This window comes from Hipposideros armiger, unplaced genomic scaffold (genome assembly GCF_001890085.2).
Source record: "Hipposideros armiger isolate ML-2016 unplaced genomic scaffold, ASM189008v1 scaffold_236, whole genome shotgun sequence".
NCBI lineage: Eukaryota > Metazoa > Chordata > Mammalia > Chiroptera > Hipposideridae > Hipposideros > Hipposideros armiger.
Genome location: NW_017731586.1, coordinates 852,052 through 877,072, shown reverse-complemented (window position 1 = coordinate 877,072; position 25,021 = coordinate 852,052). Strand labels below are relative to the sequence as shown.

Below are 25,021 nucleotides of genomic sequence, written 5' to 3'. Positions count from 1 at the left end.
TGCAGTCTACAAGGTCCACAAGGTAACATACACCTTTTCATCTGGCTCCAAGGCCATCACTATTGCTCTGTCCCGATTTGCAGATATTGAGGTGTGGAACATGAAAGGGCCTGCAAAGGCCCATCTTGACAAGTCTGAGAATTACAACCTGAGGTTTCCTGTGAGTTAGCACAGCATGGAGGTCGTCATTTAGAGAACCTTTAGAGTTGGGGAGGAAGAGTACATTTTACCTAGAACTAGACAGAATTTCAGGCTCAACAACAGTGTCCCTAATCTACTTCTGGATGCTTGGAACCAGGCTTTCTTTCAATTTTCTACTTACTTTCCCACTAAACTTTCAGGGAGTGTGTAGGTGATCCTTTTCCATCCTTTAGTTGGAAAGAATACAGATGGCTGAGAAACACTTCCAGAGCATTTTGGGTCTGCAGGTAAACACTGAGGGACCAGGTAATTCCAGCTCACACCAAAATCAGTAGAATACTGCACATGAATTTGATTCTGGGCAACTTTTTCAGACACTTTACATCCAACAGAGATCTAATAAACAGAGAGGCAAGATTGTTAAGATATTAAACCCATATTACATATTTTTGCTTTCAGGACTTGGCAACAAGAAAGTTGCTGATCATTGGAACACTACACCACTTCCATCCTGTATTTTCAGGTTCATTATTTGTTCTGCTGATGGATGGGGGAGTTGACATGGTTGCCCAAGGTGACAAATTATAGAAAGTGCCAAATATATTGTGCTGGGAGTTTGGAGAGAAGCTGAAATCTGTGTGTCTGCCATGGCTGGCTGACTGCCTTGGAAGGCCTGGGCCCTCTTTTACAAATTGTTGCTTGTTGTGCTAATGGTCTGGCACTTCTATTTGGCAGAATGTTTGACCAAGAAGGATTGCTAACAGCTTCACCAAGTTTATTATTTTGTCCTACAATTTATGACTCTCAATAAATCACTTTCAACTACAAGTAAGATGCAATGAAGTGATAAAAGAAGGTACTTGTCATAAGGCAAAACACCCTATGCTGATGGAGACAGCCATAATTTGACATTTGTTGCTAATATACTGGGACTGAGGTAGACAGAATAAAATTTTGGCCAAAATTGATGTTGACATTGATGTTAATTATGCCTTTATTTTACATAATTTTCTTCCTTCAGAAACATCAAAATGCTCTTATAAAAAAAGTAGATATAACCATTATAGCTTTAATCTTTTAAACGAAAAAATTGCCTAAGCCATCCATATATGTTTGAACTCAGGGAACTGGAATCAGTATCTTACATTTCTATTATCAATATTTATCAATAATTAAATCACTGTTTAATCCTGAGCAGAAACACATTTAATCTTATGAAAGGTTTATCTTGAAATAGTTAAGAAATAAAATACCTTAAATCATTAAGTTATATATAGTTGAGTTCTATGTTACTTTAATATTAAATTTTATTTTTCAAAGTATATGAAGTCAATAACATAGTAGATGATCTTTGTCTCTACAATTTTTTTTTCATTTTTATATTGCTAGTATATGGTTATTTACATAACAAGACTATAATATTTTCACCTTGAATTGCATGATCCAGCCTTCAGTGGGAGTTAGGTCGTGGGTCACTGCATACACTTCTCTTCCGTCATGACTGCCACAAATCATGACACCATCAGGGGAGTCACAGAATCTTTCCACTGTACAATCATCATGGAATAGCCAATGCTCATTCACTTAAAAAAGTTAAAACACAAAAATTTTATGACAAAAATACTTGAAGCAAAATTTTTACTTTAAGGAAGATCAAAAATTAATATATCTCATATATATATATATATATATATATATATATATATATATAATATACAATCCACAGACAAAACGCTAATGTAAGCACATCATTTTAAGAACATGGATACCGGGAGGTCGAGTTATACCTACTATCTGACATTAGTAAGTCTACATTTGGAAAAAAAAGTATATTGTATGTGTTTTAAATGAAAATCAAAGGGAAATATATCTAATTTTTTTTTCTGAGAGATATTTAACTTTTAGGCAGGATCTAAACAAGGAGAAATAATTTTTACTAACATAATAGGGAAATGTGTTAGCTATTTCTACTTTTAAATTCTGATAGTGCCATCTAGGTAATTAAAAAACTTGTAATAGTCAAACTCATAGAACCAGAGAGTTGAATAGTGGTTACTAGCAGCTGCGGGGAGAGGGAAATGGAGAAATGTCAGTCAAAGGGTACAAAGTTTCAGTGATGCAAGACAAATAAGTTTTGGAGATCTACTGCACAACATAGGGCCTACAGTAAGCAATACTGTATTGTGTACTTAAAATTTGCTGAGAGTAGTTCTTATATTAAGTGCTCTTACCCATATTAACAAAAGGGAGGGGATGTGGGAGAAAAGTTTTGGAGGTGATTGATAAATTTATGGCCTTTATTGTAGTGATGGTTTGTTTCATGGGTGTACACTTATCTGCAAATTTATCAAGTTGTACACATTAAATATCTACAGATTTTTGTATGTAAATTATACTTCAATGACGTGATATAAAAAAAGCTGGTAAGAGTCTAAAGACAACTTCAGCAGCAAGATTATGACTTGATTAGTGCAGAGTACATCTCTCTCTCTCTCTCTCTCTCTCTCTCTCTCTCTCTCTCACACACACACACACACACACACACACACACACACACACATGCCTCGAAATTCCCTTACTCTTCTGGAAGAAGTGTTTTTAACATCATGATTTGATCCCAGAAAGGTTAGAAATTAAACATATCCATAAACATAAACATAAACATAAATTAAAGGTTAGAAATTAAGCATCTAATTCATGATATAATTTGATATTATAGTTCAATTTTTCTTTGAAAGTTTGCTAGTTAGCTCCAGCATTTACAGTGGAGATGAACGAATGGGTACAACATGACACTTGGGCCACTGTGCAAGCCTCAGAGGGTGCATGGCCTCAGAGAATTTGGAGAAGAGACCAAACGATTTAACTGGAATTTAGCCTTCATCTGTGTTGTGACCTTTGATTTTGAGTGAGATGATATATACCTGTAGAACAAGCAGTTTATCTCTGGGATTCAAATGGCTACTCCAATGCCATTATCTGTTAGTTTTCATTCCATGGGATTTGGAGCAACATTTAATCCTACACCACAGATGTAGGACTCAATAGTCAAAGTGCCCAGAAATTTGATTCCAGTAAGAATGCCCTCAGCCAGTCTATTCTGGGGCACACATTTTATTTTATACTAGAACTCTGCAATCCTGATGAAAGAGGGCTTATATTAATAAACTAATTCATCAGTTGCTTTTGCAATATCACTAACTACTTCTGTAAGTAGATATTACAGTTTCTAGGAATACAATTTTTGCAAGATAGGCAGGAGACAGAAAATGTGTTCCTTCAATTGTACATCACCAACTCTGCCTAAAGTAAAAATCAATATTTTAGGTACTTGAAAAAATAATCTGTATTTGTTTTTATTCATATAGAAGCAGTATTTAAATTATTCTCTGATTGTAAGCTCACTATGTAAACCATTACACAGGAAAAAAATAAATGAATAATTTAGCAAAGTTCTGAACCAGATCTATGTAAATAAATCTTCTTAATAATTTTCTTAAGAGAATAAGACTACTTGGTAGTGGTGAGGACACTGTAAGCTTTTCCTATTTAGAAAGGTAATTTTTATGAAATATTTGTGCTTGTACCACTGTGCCACGATACACTAATGAATGAATGAGACTATTAATCTAAGTATTCAAAAATGTCAAAATGGTAAAAAAGTTAAGATGAAATATCAAACAGCTATTAAAATTACATTTTCAAGATACTTAAGGACATGGGGAAGTGATCAGGATTTAATTCTAAATAAAAAAAAGCCTACAAATTATGTATAATTTAGCATTATAATTTTGTAAAAAGTTTTTATATATAAGGGCATAGAAAAAAAGACTTTAGGAAAAATACCCAAATATTGATCATGGTTACCCTCTGGGTGATTTTTATTTTCATCCTCATGATTTTCTATATTTTCTCAATTTCCCACTCTAAACATTTATTATTACTTTTAAAATAAAACATTAATAACGAAGTATTCTAAATTACTAAAATTCCTCACATTTTAAATTTTTTCAGCATAGGCTTCATTCCTCTGGAAGGTTCTTCTCAGTCGTATTATTGTCTAATACATCTACCATTCTCCGCAAGATGCTAGGGCTAACTTACATGTGACACAGCCTCACCGTGTGAGGAGTCTATGGTTATATCTATTTTCACTGTTTGGATAACACTTGGCAGTGTTGGTGAGGTGTATAATTAAACACCACTACTTGCCCTGAAAATACCATGTTTTATGTAGTATAAACACAGATGTGGCACACATAGCTACATACTTAATATAAGACACGACTTTAAAAAAAGCTAACCAAAATAGCGTCATGGAATGAAAAGAAAACAAGACATTGAAAATAAGAATAGCATGAAGAGATCCTTGCTAGTTCCAGGATCATTGAGCTACTCCTACTGAGAATGAAGAGTAACAAGCGATACCTTGGACGCTCTCTGAAACATGAAATGCCATCACAAATGCACATAGCAACACAAAACACTTGTCTCTGGATATTTAAAAAAGTGACCAGGAAATGTGGGCTTTCCACCCAAAGTAGAAAATAGGAAACAGAAACGAAAATTTTCCAAGAAAAAAAGAAAATTCCCTGTTAACAAAATCATAAAATGTTATTTATCAAAATATACTTGATGGCTTGCATGCAAGGAAAAATTTAGCTATAACGGAAACCAGTGAGGTTGAGAGAAACAAAAAGGTGACATCCTTTCCCTGTTCCTATGCCATTTGAGCATCTGTAAAAGGTTTCACGTACCCCTGTTTTGAAAAGACCCAAATCCAAACCGCATTTCCCCTGGATTTTTATTTAGCATGAGAGAAAAATTTACCTGCAGTTTTGTCCTCCATAAACATGTCAAAAGCGATTCTGCCGACAGGGCCGGCGTCGGCTGGGGAGCGCTCGTGCTGGGGGACAGGGGCAGCGCTGAACGTGTCTAGCATGACGGTCCGCTGGTCAGCAGAGCCTGAGATAAGGACATTGTCGATGGCCCAGTCGTTCTGATCCAGGCCGTCGTGTCTAGGCTGCCACCAGCGGAAGCGAGTAGCTATCTCTTTGGCATCAGGAGGAAGGAGGATATTCACGAATCTATTAGAAAATATGGTGGGGGTGGGGAAAGAGTCTCGTCAAACTCTCCTGAGTAAGATTTACAACCATGTCACCTGGTGGGTGAGGAGAGGACATTGGCTAACATGATTTTTAAAACATAATGAACTGGCTTGATTTTATGAAGTCTCTGGAGTCACTAAATGAGGGAAACTGAATGTAAACAAATTGGAACTACCGACTTCCTCCATCTGTCCTTGGACAGGCCTTAGAGGGCGCCACGATTTTCTGCTTGCCTGGGCCCCTCCACATCTGTAGGCCCAGAGTACATGCACAACTGACTTGGTTCTGTCACCCTGGGGTGAATTTCATCTGTTTGCTTCTTTGGGCTCCTTGATTTCATTCTACTCCCATGAGTGCCTGCAAAACATTATACTAAGAAATGCTGAGTGAGAACCATGGGCTAACAAGCCCAGCTGTCATCCCTGACTCAGTCATCAAGGACAGACATGTTAAAGCATGGCTCTACGCTCCAGCATGAACCTTAACCAGCTAGAAATAGGGTCTCAAATACCCCTTAATCACAATTATGCATTGAAGCCCCAGGAATATACCAAACCCTTTCAAACTCCTATTCACAACTCATAAAGTCTATTGGGGAAAATAATTTCCTGAGGTTTACTCCCTTCTGCATGATGTCCCATCTTTTTATCCATGCTAATTTACTTCCCATTACTGTTAACTGTTAATCTTAGTATTAGTGAGTACAGACAGGGCCACCAAGCCCAAGTTCATCCTGTGAAGAACCGTTAAGCTGAGGGCTTCGCTCGCTGATAACCCCTTTAGTTTTTGTCTTTCACATCCAGGAGGTTTTGTTATTTAAGTTTTGTTTACACAGTAGCCCCTTGTTGGTTTTATGTTCTCTTCTTTTCTCTTTTCTATCTTTCTTGAGGTAGTGATCAGATTAGTAGGCAGTATTCCAGATGGGGATCAATCAAGATCCATTTAAAGCTAGGATGCTTTTAGTTGGATTTCCAGTACCTAGATTTTAAATATTCTTCTTTTTTTTTATTATGTCCATGATTTTGTATAGCCTTTGGGCCATGACAGCTTAATGGATCTTGATCTTAGAGAAGGAAACTGGGCATTGTGACTACATCTTACCTGTGTAGTTACTGGCAGTTTGGAAACCATTGGTCTTATAGGCAAATAATCTTTTCCAAAGTTCATTTCCTCATGCATCTCTATTTTGAAGATCATCTGTGCCCCTCCCCACCCTCTTTTTGTATGCTCACCTTGTAAGATCTTTCTGTAGTTTATCTCCCTTGAGTTAATATGTTTAATTAGCATCTTAAAATGTATTAAACAATGTCAGAAACTTGTTCCTGAAGAAATGCACAATCACACTTCTTTACCCAGAGTAGTGATCTTTTACCTTTATTGTTCTTTCCTGTTTCTAAATTAGTTTCCTTTCACTGATAAATCCTTAACCACATTTTGAAAACCTTTGGAGTTTGCAAATTTATTTAAGGCTGCTGAAAGTTTAAATAAATTATGACCACTGTTCTTACCTTGGTCAATTTGTTTCTCCTTCAGAAAAGTAAAGTAGATTAGAGTTCTGCTTTCACCCTACAGAAACATAACTCTTCTCTCCCTGTATATTATGCTGTTTACGTGTTCGGGAACTAACACTTGAGAGTCTTTATCACTTCCTCCATAAAGACCAAGAAAATGGTTTCCTTGGCCTGTCTATTATCTCCCACGAATAGATGAGCACATTTTTGGCATGATTACACTGTGTACCACTTAGATTTTATGGGATCCCTTGATTTGTGTCCAACTGTCATGCAAGTGCAGGATTTAAAACCTTTGCTTGTGGCAGAGATTGCTGGCATTTCCTCAATTGCCACTTTCCCCTTCTTCCTTTATAACAGGAGTCGATCTTTTTAGCGAAGTAAACAGTCACCCAGAATAAAATGTGTCCAGACTCCCTTGCATCTGGGTGTGTCTCTGTGACTAAGTTCTGGCTACTGGACTGGGAATGAAAGTATGGGCAACTGTCAGGAAGTGTCTTCAAGAGAGACAGTACAGCCTTCTTGCCCCTCCTCCTTCCCATTGGCTGGAATGTGGAGGAGGTAGAGCCGCCCTTTCCGACCATGAGAGGGGAGTCACGTGTTGAGTGTGGCAGAAGTTCAAGGTAGAAGGAACCCGGGTCTCTGGGACTTGAGGACCCATTACAGCAGCCCTGGGCTATTTTCTTTTGGGTCTAATTTACATAAGAGAGGAAGAAACCCCTTTTGTTTAAGTTATTTTGGGTGTTCTGTTACAGATGAACCTATTCTTCTTTTTTCATTAGTTTCAGGTGTACAAAACAATGCAATAGTTATGCTTTTCATCCCTCACAAAGTGACAACCCCCTTCCGCAATCCACTCCCCTCCCATATCACACATCTCTATTACAATTCCATTGACTCCACTCCCCACACTCTACTCCACGTCCCGTGACTATATATATATATATTAAATTATAGTTAACATATAATATTATTCAATGCCAGCTTCAGGTGTACAGCGCAGTGGAGGTGAACCTATTCTTAACTGATACACTGAATTTAAATGATCGTTTACAAGATTCTTTAATTGTTTTTCTTTTACCCTAACTTTTAGCCTGCTCCTGGTTTGCCATGTACTGAGGGATCATCCGTGTTTTTGTTTTGTTTGGTTTTGCTTTTTGTGCTTTTACTTACTCGTGATTGGGCCATATTCACCCCCGCTCTGCTCTCTCCTCCTCCCTTCTCCTTTTCTCCTTCTCTTGTCTTACCCTCCTCGTCTTATTATCCTTCTACTCCAATACATATGCTCTTTTCCTTTTTTTAACAACCTTTTGGACTGTTTTACTTGGTCACATGGATTGCTTTTTGCCCTTTAAGAATACATTTTTAAAAAATGACCCCCACACTGTATTTATCAGGGCTTTTTAATAAGGAATTTATAACTGGACTTTAGGTTTCTTAAGGACACTTACACTTTATTGTGTTTGTTTTCTAGCCCCCAATTATCTAAAATGGAGTGAGCACTATTTAATTAATTAATTTTTCTGTTTCCATTTCCCCAAAATGTTGTTGAACTTAATTATCACATTCTTATGAAATTATATGTTTCCGTACTGGGTCTATTCATTATTGGCATTGTAATAGCATATTTTATCTTATTCTGAGATTCAAAAACTAGTTGGTTTTAAAATAAAAACCCAAACTAGCTGTTTATCCACCTCAAAAACCTTATCTTCATGTTGGTCTCAGAGGTTTCGTCTACTGATGAGGAAGGCCGAGGTCCCCTTTGGTCCCTGTGATTGATTACTGGCAGGCCTCACCAAGGAGCTTTGTTAATCAAACTAGTTATTGGAGAGAAAATAGAATACAAACCCAGGTTTACTGTACTGGTCATAGAAAATTTCCATTAGCAGGTTCCAGGTAATGCCTCCATTGATAGAATATTCCAAGAGAACACCTTGGTTACGGTTGTTTGGTGTAATCAGGCATCCATACATGAAGTAAAATTGGATAAACTCGGCATTCGTGAGGTTTAGATCTACAGTGATTAACAGTCGGCTGCAACCCTGAGGAGAAGAAGCACAAGGCAACAGAACAGTGGTAAGGAATTGTGATGGCAGGTTGTAGGTTTTCTCTGGCTTCCATCCTTTTTATTTTTCTTTTGTAATACGAGTCACACGGTATTGTAATACTGATTTTATCATCTGTCCTGTTACTCTAGCTCCTAGCATGGCCTCTAGCACACAGCAGGTACTTAGCAAATATGTGCTAAACTTTAAAATTTAAGTATTAAAACTTACTTACAAAAGGCAATGTGTCTAAGAAGATTCTCTTCTATTTTCTTACGAGCAAGATGAGAGTGGAATTAAGGTAACTGTCGTATGTTTTTATTAAACAATTTCCAGTTATTTATAGACATTTATTTGATTTTTAAAAAGGCATCAGCTATTAATAAAATAGTATGTTGACATGACTATTTTAATATAAAATTTAAAAATGAATTTCTAAAAATTTCCATATACTTTAATTATAATTGGAGATAATAGTTGTAATGCTGTTTATTTAAATGTTTATAGCTGATTTTAATGTCATCTATATTAACTCATTAATGTAGGCAGGTAGATATTTCTTAGTTGAACATATGGGAAAACTAGGCCTCCACCTAAGCTGGGAGAGTATTGTAGACAAACACTGCATTCCTAGTCAGTACTGGTGATGACAAAAATCCTATATGCTGTATGTCCTCTTGCTACTTTTGAGTCTAAAACACTGACTATAAATGATATACTTCACTGGCACAAATGTAAACTCTAAGGTAGGGCATGGTAGGAAAATAAAGAATTGAGAATGAATTTGTAATTTTAAAAAATTAAATTGCCTATGATGGGCATTTAATTATGGTATTGGAGAAATTCCATTTTTAAACAAGTCATCTTTGGCAGCAATGCAGAATGAGTATAAAATTTCTGAAAGAAATTTTCTAACATTGCTGCTGTCATTCATAAAATAATCTGCTATAAATACAGTACCTAGTAGTTACTGACAATTATTCTTTCTTGGATAATTTACAGAAAGGATTGTTATTATAAATTCAGGAAACATTGAAGCTCATTTTCCAGATTTTCGGCTCCTTCCTTAAATCTAAAATCTGTTGCAAGCTCAAGAGTTTTCAATTAGAGCATCATCCAGATGGAAGACCCTCACACACTGTGAAACCACTCTCTCCCAGGATGGAATTCTTTGAAGTCCTTTTTAAATGTGGACTTAAATATGCCTTGTGCTGACACTACCCTGTAAAATTAAATTGTCTCAACTGATTTGCGATAGGACAATATTGGAAATAATTAGTATTTTCTGATATGTATAAAGTTGAAAGTTTTCAGGTCAGGGTTGTGCGCTTAGGGTGTCTAATTCTGCTACTTGATCTGCCAATTAAACTTCAAAACAGTCTCAAGTATTTGGGGGCAACTCAGAGGACGCAGAAATGAATAACCAGCAGCCGAACACTCACCCCGCTGAAATGGAGAGCCATTCCTGAAGCCACAGCTCCACACACAGTACTTAATTTCCCTCCATTCACAGTCAGCCAGTTCTGGTTGGATGGAGCTCGATTGAAGTTGTCTTTGAGTTGGGTTGGAAGAGAGGTCTCGGGCTCGTCACAGTATAGGCCACCCCACTGCTCATCACAGCTGGTTGTGGAGAAAGAGACAGGAAAAGTCAGCATCAAACAACATCTCCACAAGGGTGTTCTCAAACTAGTGAGGCCACTCTTTTTCCCAGCCCATGATGATAAAAGGTTACTTATCCTCACAGATCTTGTCAGAATTCATCTGCGCTCTTAACAGTGCTTTAGTTAGAAGTAAGCTGTGAATTAACTGTCTCTAGGCTGTCCTAAAGTAGTGATGTGAACTTAACAGTCAGAGAGCAAGAAGCAACTTTTAAAAATTTACAGAAGACCTGTCTCTACATGACACAGCTCTGGATGGCTGATAAACAATTGCAGTTGCCAACCTAAATTGGTTGGCCGTAGTGATTTACAAAACTGGTCTTTTTAATAGAGGCTTTGGGCCAACTGGGAATCTAAGAGGCCATGTTCCAAACAGCAGAAGGTACTTGGGATGGCATCCTCTATCTTTGACCAAAGCACTGACTTCCCTATTCAATGTGGGAGGAAATATGAACATAGAACTGGGAGGCTCAGTGGTATCAGAGGTCATTGTGGATATAGGCTAGAATTAGTAATCAAAGGCAAGATTTTCCAGGTATTTGGACATTAGTGAAGAAGGGACTATGAATTCTCTATCAGCATCTTCATTCATAGGACCTCATCAAACAGCCTGTAGTATACAACACACACACACACACACACACACACCCATTATTTAGAGCTTTCCAAAGATGCCAAGGCTTTCTAAGAGTAAAACACTTAGGCATCTCCATCAATATGCCTGATAATTGATCAGGCATTTATATAGTTTCTTGTGTAAACAACACAGGAATAACAAGTAAAGTACAAGTAATGCATAGCGTATATTCAGACCTAAGTGAGAAAAATGCTTATGATGCATTATTTTTGGTCAGAACCCACTAAACTCCTGAACCTCTCCTAATATTTTTTTCAAGGCTCTGGTTACTACAGGAACACAGAGGGAAACAAAATACAGTCAGTTATAATTCAGCCTTCTCCTGACAAGACAGCTATTGCTCAGTTCCTAATCTCTAAGCAAGAATGAAGATACAATAGCCATCAACTCCATAGTTGGCTAGGTATCAGATTTTAGGAAAAATATGTAACTTCAAGTAGCTTGGGAGTGATTCAAACACCAGTTTCAGAAAAATCTTCTGGCTGGAATGTGAGTCAGGAATTTTCTACACAGGGAAGAAAACAAATCTACGTACACACAGTTTCCTCGGATGCACCTTCCATGGCCACTGCACATGTCTATGCAGCCATCCCCGATGTAGACATTATCTATTGCCCATGTCTGCTGCTTGTCAAAAGGAGCTGGTTGGTGCCAACGGAAACGCGTGGCTTGGGACCTTCGAAGGAAAAGAGAATTATAATGAAGGATGTGGTGAAAAAGAAGATGTGTTCTGGAATGTCTGAACAAGCGAATGGAGGAGTGTAACACAAATGCACAAACATTACCACTCCTATTCTGAAAAGAGCATTTGTTATTGCAATATTCTAAGCAAAAATCTGATTAACAAAACCAAACTAAACTGTAGTAGCTTGAGAATATATTTTGGGCCAATGATCTTTCTGAGCCTTGTAAAACAGACTAAAACAGAAACTAAAAGTAATCCTGAAGCCAGTAGCCTAGGGAAGAGTGAGCCCTGAATTGTGTGTGGGAGTCATTGTAGAGTGACACCAGGGCCACAGCTAACTTATATTTGCAAATTAGGAAAGGATGCCTTGAGCAGCCACAACCCCTCTGCATTTGACTTGGGAGGCAGGATAGGGGCAAACTTTCAATTCCTACTTGCTTCCTAAGGCCAGACACTTGTGCAGTAAGCCTACGGGTCCACCTCACACAGCACTCATGAGGAATTCACAATGAAAGCCTTAAGAAGGTAGTAGGAGTGTAAATCAGAGGGATCAATGAAACCCTAGTTACTTGGACAAAGAAAAGAGAGAGGGTTATAAATAAGACTAGACTTCTTTTATATTGATATAAATGCAATATAAATAAAACCAAAACAGAGACTCTCCCATTCCAGAAGCAGAAATATATTTGCTCATTTGTACAGTTTTGGGGAGTATCTTGTTCAGAAACACAAACTTATGTTCTTAGAGACACTAGATGGCAGTAAAATCTAAACAATGCCTGAGGCTCAAGTGAGTTTGAACATTCAAAGACTAATAGAAAAAATAATTAGCCAAAGCAAATTTTTTGTTTTATGGCTTCATATACTTTTGCCATTAAAAGACTGTTCATCACTTGACTGAGAGATATCTGTTTTAGGCAGAACAAAAGACCAAACAACAGCAAGGATTTCCTATTTTCTAATTGAAAAATTTATATTAAGTTTAGAAAATAATAGAAAAGAAACAGACCGGAACTAAAATCTTCACCCTGAAAATAAATAGTTCAGTTCAATATTATCTATGTACTAACTGACTTCCCCATAACCCTTTTTTGCTCCCCAGCCGTCCTATGTTCCTCTGAGCACAGATATGTCTACCTAATATCCTCTGATCACTTCTTATCATATTTAACTTCAACCCCAAATTCCTCCTTGGTCCACGAGGCTCTGCCCTCTCTTCTCCTCCCTCATCCCAGCTACTCACTCCTGGGGCGCTGCTCCTTCTCTCAGTTCCCAAAGCTCACAAAACTCTTCCCCACCTTCTGCCTGTGTGTTTTTCTTCTCTCTGCCTGGTTAATTCCTGTGTGTCCTTCAGGTCTCAGGGGGGAAATGCCAGGTCCTCAGAGAGAAATTTTCCTTCCCATCCCTTTAAAAATTACATTTTTTCCACAAAGGCTTCATAAACTTTTGCTGAAAAAATATTAAATTAACAGCAATAAAGACATCCAGGAAGAAGCAAATAAGAGACATCTTACTGGGTGGGTAGGCAGGGGCTGGGGTTCAGCTGAAAAGGGGGCAGTGATTTGATGGTAGTTGGGAGGTGGCATGGACTGCTTAGCAGGTGGTGGTTTTCTAATCATTAGTTGGGTTGAATCACAGTCCATGCAGCCACTTAACACAGAGATTGTACAGAAGGTTTAAGAGCCAGATGCACTGTTGGGGTTGATAGCTTTCCCGGGGACTTCTAATCATGCTATTTTCAGTTAGCACAACTTCGTGGCATTTCACAGAAAAGGAAACAGTGGGAAACCATGTGTAGAACATACTAAAACTAGAGTTGGCCAAAAAGAGTAAATGTAAATAAGGGCTCTGATCTGTACTCTGGTACTAGTAAGTTCTATGTCCATGGTGAGTAATTTTACATATACAGAGGGTGCCAAAAATGTATACACATCTTAAGAAAGGAAAGCTGTATAAAAATTGTAATACTCAATATATACCGATAATAAAAGAGGGAGACAAGTCACGTTTGACTTCTACAATTACAAGAGGTGCTCAAAGTGGTTACCATCAGTGTCCAGATACTTCTGATTACGGCAAACTACTGCTTGAGCAATGCTGACCAAAGTGTCCACTTGTATACATTTTTTTGGCACCCCTGGTATAATGAGGGGGTTAAATTAGATGATTTTTTAAGGCCCTGTCTCAAATGTGATCATTTTATATATCTGCGAATAACTATACTTAGTAATTACATACCCATAAAACAGGAGTACATGCATTATCCAATATTGTTTTATAAGAAAAGGAAACACTTTCACTAAGGGGATGAAATGGAATAGAAATTAAAATTGCAAGTCTGGAAGTTGAATTGCCAGGACTTCTTGTTCCCAAACCTGTCACAGCTTCACTATGTAAATGGGCCAAATCAGTTATGTTTATGTGCTAACACTTCCCCATCTGTAAAACTAGGAAAATGTTACTTCCCACCTCACAACGGTGTTGTGAAAATTAATTAGATCGTGTTCCCATGACCTATGAGTATCTTGGTGAAGTCCCTCGGCAGGTGCATCATTTATCTGGAAGCTTCCTTATAATGATGGCCACTACCAGCTTCTGCTTCTTGGAGTTGGGAGGAAAATGGCCCCAGAACAGATTTTTCCTTTTTCCATATCCTTGAAATGTCTCCCCTTGCTTCTTTTCTGAATTTATATCATTTCCTCTCCATATACAGTGCATAGCAAATGCTCCTAAGTGTTGTTTAATAATTAAATATCCATTGGTAAGCGGTTAAAAAATGTCCCTGTCAATAGTTTCTATCACTGCTCTCCCTGGAACCTTTCCCCGAACGGCCTCCACACCTTTTAATAGGTTTAGATACACATTTCGAGTCTGTATCTGCTGTTTTCGTCGGTACAACTCTGTCTAGGAAGTCCTTGTTGTCATCATTATGAGGAGAAAAAAAAATCTTGATAGAAACCATACATATATATATTTTTTAACTGTTTCACTTTTGCCTGGTGTTGCCTTCACTCTCAAAGGGATACATAAAAAATTTAGGACTAGAAAACAGCCCAACACTCCCGCTCTACCAAGAAGAAGTTGAGGCCCAGTGCTCTCAGTCACACTGTTTCACTCATAAAACTGAGACGAGGCAAGGATCTCTTGGTTCATTATTACTCTGCACTCTCATTCAGTAAATCATTCAAAACTCTATTTCAGTCTCTACAAAATAGCCTATACCTACCATAACCCCTAAATACGAACAGTTGTTTATCTTCAGAAGGCTGCGTGTACTGCGGCTGCATGTACACACGTGTCAATTGATCGTGACTTCTACAAGTAAGGGCCATCGCTGAAGCCCCTGGCTCTCTGTGTTGAGTTAGAGGCTCTGCGATGTCTGTCCCATTTCAAAACGTGCCCTACATTTGCCTTATCCAAATTTCTGCCTTTTTATTTGGCAAAAAGTTTCCTCCATTAGTTTATTTCTTTGTGCTAGACAAAAGTGGAGACTATTCCAAAGAAGATGTATAAATGACAAATGCATGAAAAGATGCTCAACATCATTAGTCATTAGAGAAATTCAAATCAAAACCACAATGAGATACAACGTCATACCCACTAGGATGGCTATGATAGAAAAGACGGCAATGACAAGTGTTGGCAAGGATGTGGAGAAATCAAAACCCAAATATACTGTGGGTGGGAATGTAAAATGGTGTAGCTGCTGGCAGTTTCTCAAAATGTTGGACACGGAGTTACCATGTAACCCAGCAAATCCACTCTCAGGAATATACCCAGGCAGAAGCATAGGTCAGCTCATGTAAACAGAAGGTCCAGCCCATGACCTACACACAAGAGTTACAGAAAAAGCAGGCTCTAGAAAGGAAGCATGAACGTTGGTGGCAGGAGTGTGAAAGAGTTCCTTGTGGTGAAGGGCTCAAAAAGGTTGGCCATCTGACAAGGGACATAAAGACCCCTCTCTAGGGGATATCCTCATGAAGAAGACACAGGGCTATGAAAAAAAGAAGGAAGCCACACTTTGGGGTGTAAATGAGAGGATGACTCTTAGAAACTGTTTTGTACAATCAACTCATTTCACAGGTGTTGGGACTGCCAGTCAAGGAGGAGGCTTCTACAGCTTCTTAGTTTAGAGTGGAATCTAGAGCCCATCTCCTGACAGCACGTCACTGCTGAAGGAGACATGTTATTGAGAAAGCTGTTGTCTTGGATGGGAGGTAGAGGCTGGAAGACCACAGATTTGGCTGCTAGTGGGGGCATCTCCGATCCTTTGGTAGAAAATTATCTTGGTGATTATAATTAACACTAGGAATTTGTAGGACACTAAATGACTATAACATTTTGAGAATTTTAGGTAGCATTGATCTGACCATGAAAGAATGTATGCTGTCATTTAATTTTCCTTTCTCCTAAATACACTGAGGTCTGAAAACTGGCATGGGAGGAGAAAGTGTCTGGACTACAGGTTATGGCTCCAAACAAATGTGATAAAGGTAAGGAACTTTATAAGATGATCTAGATCCTTCATGACATCTCTCTGGAGCAAGGATGGAAAGCACATTAGAGTTAGCATTAGAAGAACTTAAACAAGCTACCCCACATGGCCTGTCTTCCTTCCTGGATAGTGAACAAATGGAGAACTTTAGTATAATCCTGGTTCAGCCACTGACTGTGTGTCTGTGGGGAAAATCAAATAACCTCCTTGTATCTTAGTCCTCATCTTAACAGGCAGGCAGGGGGGCCTTTGAGGTTAAAGGAGACTCAGGAGACTTGTGAATCAATTACATTGTATCCAAATTTGAAAAAACTATGTTTCATGAGACAAGCAGGGACATTTGAATACTGAATACTGAGTAAATATTGAATAAGAAATTATCATTAATCTTTAAGTGTGATAATGATATCACAGTTATGTTTTTTAAAAAAGTCCTTTTTTGGAGATATATACTAAAATATTTGCAGTTGAAATGATATGATATCTAGGATTTGATTCAAAATAAGATGGGTTGGGAGTAAGTGGTACTATTGATGATACAAGGTTGGTCATGAACTGGTAATTGTTGAAAGTGGGTGATGATTATATAGAAGCATAGTATAATAGTCTCTTTAATTTTGTATGTTTGGATTTTAAATAGATAAATGTGAGCCAAAAATAGTCTGTGGTCTTCAGACTCACTGTAAAATTTTCACCTGGGGATTACAAGAAAAGAAAATGGCTACCTTTTTTTTTTTGTAAAATAAGGTTTTATCATTTTTGCTGATAATTATAATCAGTAATGATAATAAAAACTACAGTGTTCTGAGTCAGTCCACGAAGGGCATCAAATACACTCGCCTAACCTTCAATACAAGGAATTTCCTGTAACTAACAAAATATATTCTAAATGGAGGCTTACTTACATTTAATTGTTAAAACAATCTTAAGAATCCACACATAGCAATATGTATGAAGTACAGCCAAATCTAAAATTCTCTGATAAAATTTTGGCAACAAGGTCGACAACTGATAAAGCTTAGAGGAAATGCAGACTTTCTGGAAATAGTTTGATTCTCTGTCATAGTGGAAATGGAAATAGATTTAATTTGTTTTAACAGAATGTCAAAATAATAGTATATCCAGTATGAGAAAATCAATGGTACCATGGTTTACACTGCACAAAATTATTTTGTGTTCTGTAGTCTTTACAGACCAGCAGAAATTTGGTCAAGTCATAGCAGCAGTGCTCAAACTATCATAATGATGCATGAAAAGATGGATATGTAAGAGGAGTTCAAGACTTCCTTGATTTGACTGAAAAATTTTAACAAGATGTTCAGTAATATGAATGCTTCCAAAAAGTCTTTCAAAAGATACTGTTAAGTTGCAAGTAACAATGGAGAGAAATAAATACCAGGGCAAGGTTAAAGAATCTCTCCTTTAAAAAATAAACTTGTAATTCCCTTGACTATTTGTCCATGATGAACTCAACAAATATTGTGCTTAGTTATTTGATTTTCTTTGAATAAGATCTTTTCTTTGACTGCAGTTACAGTGGGTGGAAATATCATTGAAAAATATCCTTCCTCCCTAAATTTGTTTACCTGCAAAAAGCTATAGCCTCTGGCTTCCACCACGCCCATTCCATCATCCCCATTGCTCCACAATCTTCACACCCTTTCATGTGCTTATCACCTTTCCTTTAAACTTCCTACAAACATTAAGCGGCTTCCGTGCTGTGGCTGCAACCACCTGGCTTCCAAAGTGTTGTAGTTAATCTTTGAAGACTGTGGCATCAGCTAGGTCATTAGGGTTAGCAGAAGGGAAAGGATCGTCTTCAACTGAGAGAGACTTAAAATAGCCAAGTCACACCTGAGCCTTCCAGATGCAGCTCCCCCTCACCCCCCTTCTCAGTGGATTTGAGTTACCTGCCCTTCCACTGACTCACCCTGGTTCTCAGGTGGCATTTCAAGAACCCATGCCACTTGAGCCACCTGTTATTTTTAGTGTGGGGTTAGTAAAAAGGAGGCAGCAAATTCAGATTAGGGGCTATGAAATTGATTTTGGCATCTTCCTATTTTCTTTTTCAGCCTCTTTCATGAACTCCTGGCATTCTCCCTTCCTATTTCTCCTAGGACCAAATCTCTTAGGCAAGCAATAAAGATGGAGTACTAATAGAATGGTTAAGCCCATGCGGCCAAACAAGCTTCATGTATTTCCAGTATCTTACCGAAACTGTTCTTTTGAAGGTCACAGACTTTTTCCTTATTGAAACAAAAAATCTAGTAAATTTATTGTGAACCTTCTTTTTTTTTCTTTTTTTTTGTGATTCTCTGTAGCTTTTGTCACTTATGACCATCTCTTCCTGCTTGATACTCTCTTCTCACTTGGCTTTTGGATACCATGTTATTCTGATTCTTCTTCGACCTCCCTGACTGCATCCTCCCGATTCCTTTAATAGTCATTTCTACTCATTCTGCTATTAAATTTAGGGATTCCTTCTTTTCTTTTTAAATGCACTTGTATGGTGAGCGGATGCAATTTTACAGCATTGCCTGTCACCTCAGTGCTCATGCCTCCAGAGTTTATTATCTTTCCTTGTCTCTGATCTTCAGATCTCTGTCAAATGGATGTTTTCATTTGTATTTCCAGCCATCGTATTTAATTCAGCACCAATCGATTAAATTTGCCATATTGTCCCTCCTGGAATCAACTTGAACTCTCCCCCTACTTCTTCTCACCATTTTCTCAGGCTTCAGACTATTTAGAGTCACCTCTTGATGTGTGCAATGAAGAAGAAGTTGTTACTGAATGTTATCAGTTCTTTATTTGAAATGCCCTGTAATATCTGCTTCTTTGACTCCATGTTATCTGTATCCCTGACCCTTGTTACTTCACATCCAGTCATTATTACAAAGCCTTTGCCATTTTCCTTTTACTTGGGTCTCTCTGTTCTCCCAATTTCTTTCTTGGCTCAAAACCCATTCTCAGCTCAAAACCCATCATAGTTCATTTTTACCATAAGTATAAACACCTTTGCCTTGCTTCACACTTGCTAGAAGTTAAACCAACTCTACTAACAAACAACTTTCCAGAGCTTCCAGATATGAGCCCTCTGGTTTTACCAGCAACTCCTGTGCTTCTGCCAGGCTCATGTGCCCTGTTCACGTTGTTCCCCTGATTTAGAATGTTCTTTTCTATATTCACCTAATTCTTAGCCATCCTTTGAGGCCAGAGCCCATCTCTTCCATGACACCCTTTCCATCTCTGGCATTTAACACTATCGTTTCTTAATAGCTACCGCATTTGTAGCCTATTCCTTAGTGAAGCTCTAAACTATATACGGCATGTATTCTTTTTAAGTGGTTTATTGGGTATACTTCTCATTTCTCCAATCATATCGTAACCTCCGCCAGGGCAGGAAACTAATATAGCGTCCTCCCCCATGGGCTCATTTTCATGAAGCTCATTTAGGAAGACTTCTTCATCTGGCTGAAGTTGAAGTCTGATAGTAAACTTGTGCTCTGGTTAACAAGTGTGATTACGTGGTTAACTTATAAAAGTAAAAACGATTTACATTTTAATAAATGTTTGCAATGTTCTGAATACTTCCATGCATACTTATTCGATTTTTATATGGTAAAAGTATCTCATTTTTCAGATAGGGAAAGACACTTAGGGACATGAAATGATTTACTTAAAAGCTCACAGGGTCCACTAAAGCATAATGCTTTCCATTCATTTTTACTTATTATTATTATTTTTTTTACTTATAGGAAGATCTAACTTAACCAATGTATATGAGGAATGCACACTATGGTTCCATCTACCTCAATTGATTTAGCTTTTAATCTAACAACATCTGGAGCAGAGTGTGATGTATCTTGTGTTTAGTCTCAGTGTTCCCTTCCCAGAGAAAAGCACCAGCATCCATTCAGCTCTGCATTTCAGAAACCAGGGAGTCATCTTCAGCATTGCCCTTCCCCTCACCCTCCATGCCCATTTCATCATTCAGCTCAGTCAAGTTTCTGGTCTCCATTCCTGTTGAATTTCTCCACTCTCTTCATGTTTGCTGCACCTTAGTTCAAACTAATAGTTCTTACTGCCTAAGAGTCTTCTTACATCTACTCTTATCCTCCCCGATTTGTTCTCCAGTTAGAATAAGCTTTTCTGAATGCAAATCCAATCATGTCTCCCTATTTGCAAGCACTTTAGCAGGCTTTTCATTGCTCGTATAACAAATCCCCAAATCTTTAGTACAATATACAATTCTCTTCATGATCTGACAGCATTTCCCGCCTCACTCCACACTCTCTCTTTCTCTGTCTGATCCATTCCTACACTATCTCAAATATCCTGCTTCATCCTACTACAGGCTGTTATCCTTGCATAGAACATCTTCTTGTAGTTAACGCCTATCCATCCTTCATATCTTATCTCAATGATCCTTTCTCAAGAAAGCATTCCTTGTCTTCCTTAACCAAGGCAAATCTGCTTGGTCAATGTCTTAGCATCATGCAACTGTCCTCCATCACTTACCACAGCTGAATTTTATATTTACTTCTGTGATTACTGGTGATTTCTCCCTCCCACTGGACTAATAGCTCCTTGAGGCAGGAATAAGTTCAGCCCCTCACATGGAACTAGCACATAATTAAACACTTCAAAAATATCTGTTTAATGAATGACCGAATGGATGAATACTCAGTACTGATGACTACTGGCCATTTCAGTTTGGTAAATAGTTTGGTGTCAATTTGTGGACAACCAACCTCAGTTGACTTACCACCACTGTGCTAATAAGACTGAGATCCTAGCCTGAGATGAGTGAGTGAGTGGAGAGACCTATAATTGGCACATTGTCACAGCCACTCTTAACCCCTACTCAGCACATGGCTTTAAGTTGTCAGCTTCATGTTTATTTATAGCGAAGATTTACAAACTAAAATTCTCAATTCTGTCTTGGTGGACAACACACTAACACTGCTGTCTCAACACTTTGCAGATGTTAAGTAGTAAGTTCAATTCAAAACAAGAGAACAGTACAGATATGTTAACCTGTGTTTACAAAAAAGTGCTCTGAGTCTGGCACATTGTTCTAATGATGTTTGGCACGTGACAGATAAGAAGTGGGTCTGACTTGGGCTCCATCCATACACATTTCTTTTGGAATTATCCAAAGAGTCTTGTTATAAGACAGTGTTGACCTTAAAATCATTGTACAATGTGAGGTTTGAGGGCAGTATATAAATAAACAGCATATTTTCAATACAATAGCAAGAGAAAAACGAGTGCTCATCAGATTCTTTAAATATCATTTGAAAGAGTCAAAATTCTTGTGGGTATGTGTAAGAGACAATTAAAAGATAGATTAAAAGATGAGGAATAATTACTTTTCTTGAGTAAAAGACTCAAGGGGATAATGACTAGCTGGAGTAAATCTTAGAATGTCGTTTATTTGCAAAATGCTACCAAGTAGCTGGGTAATAATTCACAGAAAGCCTAAAGACTTAAAAGACTGCTGCCTTAATGGAGGTTTTCTTTTCTTTCTATTTTACTTATTAAGATCACCTTAATAATTCATGCATGGTGATACCTTTAATGAGCAACAAAATCTCACGTATCTCATTTAAACTTGGCAACTCTGCTGACAGTTAATATAGTCTCGTACCTGTGAGCCAGCAATTGTAGAGCAGCCCTAGGCTGTTAGTAACTGAAACCACCCCAGTTTTGATAATCCCAAGGAAAGTTAGGCCCTAGGTGAATGGTTGAATTCCATGGTCATTTTCTAGGAAGATTTATCCATTCTTCATTTGTGGGGAGGAAAAGAGCAACAACGAGCCCACACTACAACTCCTGTTCCACACACCACATTGGTAGCTTTGCTTCTTGCGTAAGGGCAGTAAGTGATTACTATTTTCTTGGAGGGAACAAGAATTCCTATACAAATTTTGAAAGTTCCCTATGATTAGCACCTTCCTATGGTGAAAAGAGAGTTGTGTAACACTATCCTCTAGGCAGGGTGGATTCTCTGCTTTACTCAATCAGGAGTGCAAGCATACAGATAATTAAGGACACTGAACTTCTTCACCAGCATTTACCAGGCAATTTTATTAAGCCACCATCATTTCTGATAGACACAATGAATGAAACATTTGCAATTGTTTTTCACGTGAAAGAATGCTCTGGGTTGATAATTTTGAAGATACTATTCAACATAAAATTTCAAAAATAGACTAATTTTAATACACATTTATGATAGTAAATACCCCATTTACATGACACCATTCACTGCTATATTATATGACTGACAGAAAACAGACTCCATTTCAATCTATTTTGTATCCAATGTGCCTGTTTTCAATTTAAGACTTGTTCTTGGCATAGTGAGTTAAGTTGGAGAAGCTCCCTGATCCAGCTACTGTTTGCTTGCATATGCCGTTCTCTCAATTAGAGGTAAAAATCAGTAACAGCCTGGGTTTTGGGAAAACAGAGAACCACGTTACCACAGAAACTGGTTTCTATTTTACTTATGAAGATCGTCTTAATAATTCATGCATGGCAGCACCCTCCACAGCTAACAAAATTTCACCTCTCTCATTTAAACGGGCTGTGCTGAAATCTGCCACGCCAGATCATACCACATTCTGGTTCCCTATGTGCCGAAGCGTCCATACCTCGTATAAGGAGGGAGCGGCAGGGTGATTCTGGTCCACTTGTTGAAAGTGTCTGACGCCAGGATCCGCTGCAGGTGGTAGTGGCTGCATTCGACATTGGTGGGCAGACAGTCCCTTACCAACGGGTGCCACGATAATCCCAGATCCACTGAGTATTCCAGTTCAATAGCTGAAACAGGAAGCATTGTTCTGAATAGCAATACATGTCAGCAGACCCAGGAACCACAATTACTTATGCCTTCATTTCAGGCAGATGTCAATTTGATTTTTCCTCCGTATTTATAATATGTTTCCCAGTTTGAGATGTTTCGTTGTTTTATTTTTTTCCCTCTGTACATTACTAGTTAGTATTTTTAACTTTCCATATTGAAATACTTTTTCTTTTAAGGGGATATAATCAAGTGAAACTAAATGCATTTTACTGAATCACTCCTTATGGAGAAACTTTCAGAATGACGGTAACAAACTATTGCTTGATATAGTTAAAGCAGTAGTCATAATAATTATAATTTATATATATTTATGGTTTAATCTAATAGTTATAGAAATATATTACATAATAGTAATATATAACATATATACATACATGCATACATACACTTATTTAGTGGTTAACACACAAATACAGAATATATTAACTATGCATTTTAATGATTACTTTTTAAATAGTTAAAAATAATTGAACCACCTTTTCCAAATTTGACCATTCTCTAGGGATACTGAGAAACGAATGCTAATGTTGCTCTTGGTGTAGGTGAAACTTCTCAGAAATTGTGAAACCTCTTTTGCTTACGCATCTTGCTCTGCTGTGTTAGGGGACACACTGGGAAATCAGGAAGGTTTAAGGAGGTAGCTGAAGGCATGCAACTTGTGCCAAAGCATGCAATCAGGCTGGGGGTGGTGGTCTATGGAAAGACATTTGTTTCCTTTCGCTTCTGAAACATTCAACTTATACTGCCCATTTTACATTTTTCTCTCTCTATCCCCTTCTTAAGGCTTTATAAACTGCCTCAGTCCCCTGTCTCCTTACTGAAATTGCTCTAAGGCCGTGATTCTCAATCTTGGCTGCACACTGATATTAGCTGGGTACCTTTAGAAATTCCTGATTCCAGGGGCTCGCCTCCAAACATTGTGATTTAACTCTTCTGAGGCATGGCTAAGGTGTCAGGAGCTTTAAGGCTCCCCAGGTGATTCTCACGTCCAGCCAGTGTGGGACCACTCACTACCTCCAGGCTCCTAGTAGCCTTTTCTTGTTAAATACAATGGCTTGTCTCAGTCTACATTGTACTTGTCCTCCCATGACGTCGGAGGTTATTGAGCACTCCCTCATCCTTGAACATTCTTTTCTTTGGGGGCCATTGTTCTGAACCTCCTGTCTTATTTTGGCTTTGGCTCCTGTGCTAACTAGTCCAGGTAGGCACATTCTTCTAGACTCCATTTCTGGTCTTCTAAGTGCATTCTCTTAGGGCTTCAACTATTACCTCTGTGCCCAAATTTCCCACATTTATGTCTCAAAATTGATTTTATTCATTCGACAAATGTTCATTCAGCTTGACCTGGTGCTGGAGGCTAGCATATTGTGATGCACAGTACAGATAAAGTTCCTGCTTTCCCTATCCCCCAGACTAAAGAATATCTCCACTCAAAACTACTTTCACCCGAACTTAAGAAACACTCATCATTTTCCCTCATAAACAAACATCTCTTTTTAACTACCAAATTCTATCAGTGATGATACTTTTGCACAGTTTTCTGTGTTCAAAATTTAGAAATCATTTCAGAAGTTTTACTCTTCTCTCTGCTTTACTCTCTATGTTCAACCTGTCACCCAGTTTTGAGATCTGCTGCTTCTTTTCTCTTTGCATTGCTTTGTATCAGTTTTATCCATTCCGTTTCTCTTCATGCCCCATAGTGCAGTCTTCATCACCTCCTACTAGATGGCCACTCAGGTGTTTTCAATAGGATTCTTCCCTACCCACCTTCATCAGATCCTGGGCTAATCTCCCTAAAACACACCACGGCACTCCTGTGCACTTGTGCCATCTTATTCGTGACCTTATCAAGTACAAATTCCTGAGC

The 25,021-nt window shown here is 38.1% G+C and overlaps 1 protein-coding gene across 1 annotated transcript in view; it reads right to left on the bottom strand.

Moving 5' to 3' along the window:
• RELN (reelin) overlaps positions 1-25,021 on the bottom strand; it is a 516,011-nt gene that overhangs the window by 27,990 nt on the left and 463,000 nt on the right. Inside the window, exons 45-51 of the mRNA XM_019655108.1 lie at positions 22,943-23,111; positions 11,639-11,779; positions 10,251-10,428; positions 8,612-8,805; positions 4,972-5,228; positions 1,570-1,724; positions 323-537 (exon numbers count right to left, since the gene is read on the bottom strand). Of these exons, the coding sequence (XP_019510653.1) occupies positions 323-537; positions 1,570-1,724; positions 4,972-5,228; positions 8,612-8,805; positions 10,251-10,428; positions 11,639-11,779; positions 22,943-23,111 (1,309 nt within the window). The remainder of the gene's footprint in view (positions 1-322; positions 538-1,569; positions 1,725-4,971; positions 5,229-8,611; positions 8,806-10,250; positions 10,429-11,638; positions 11,780-22,942; positions 23,112-25,021) is intronic.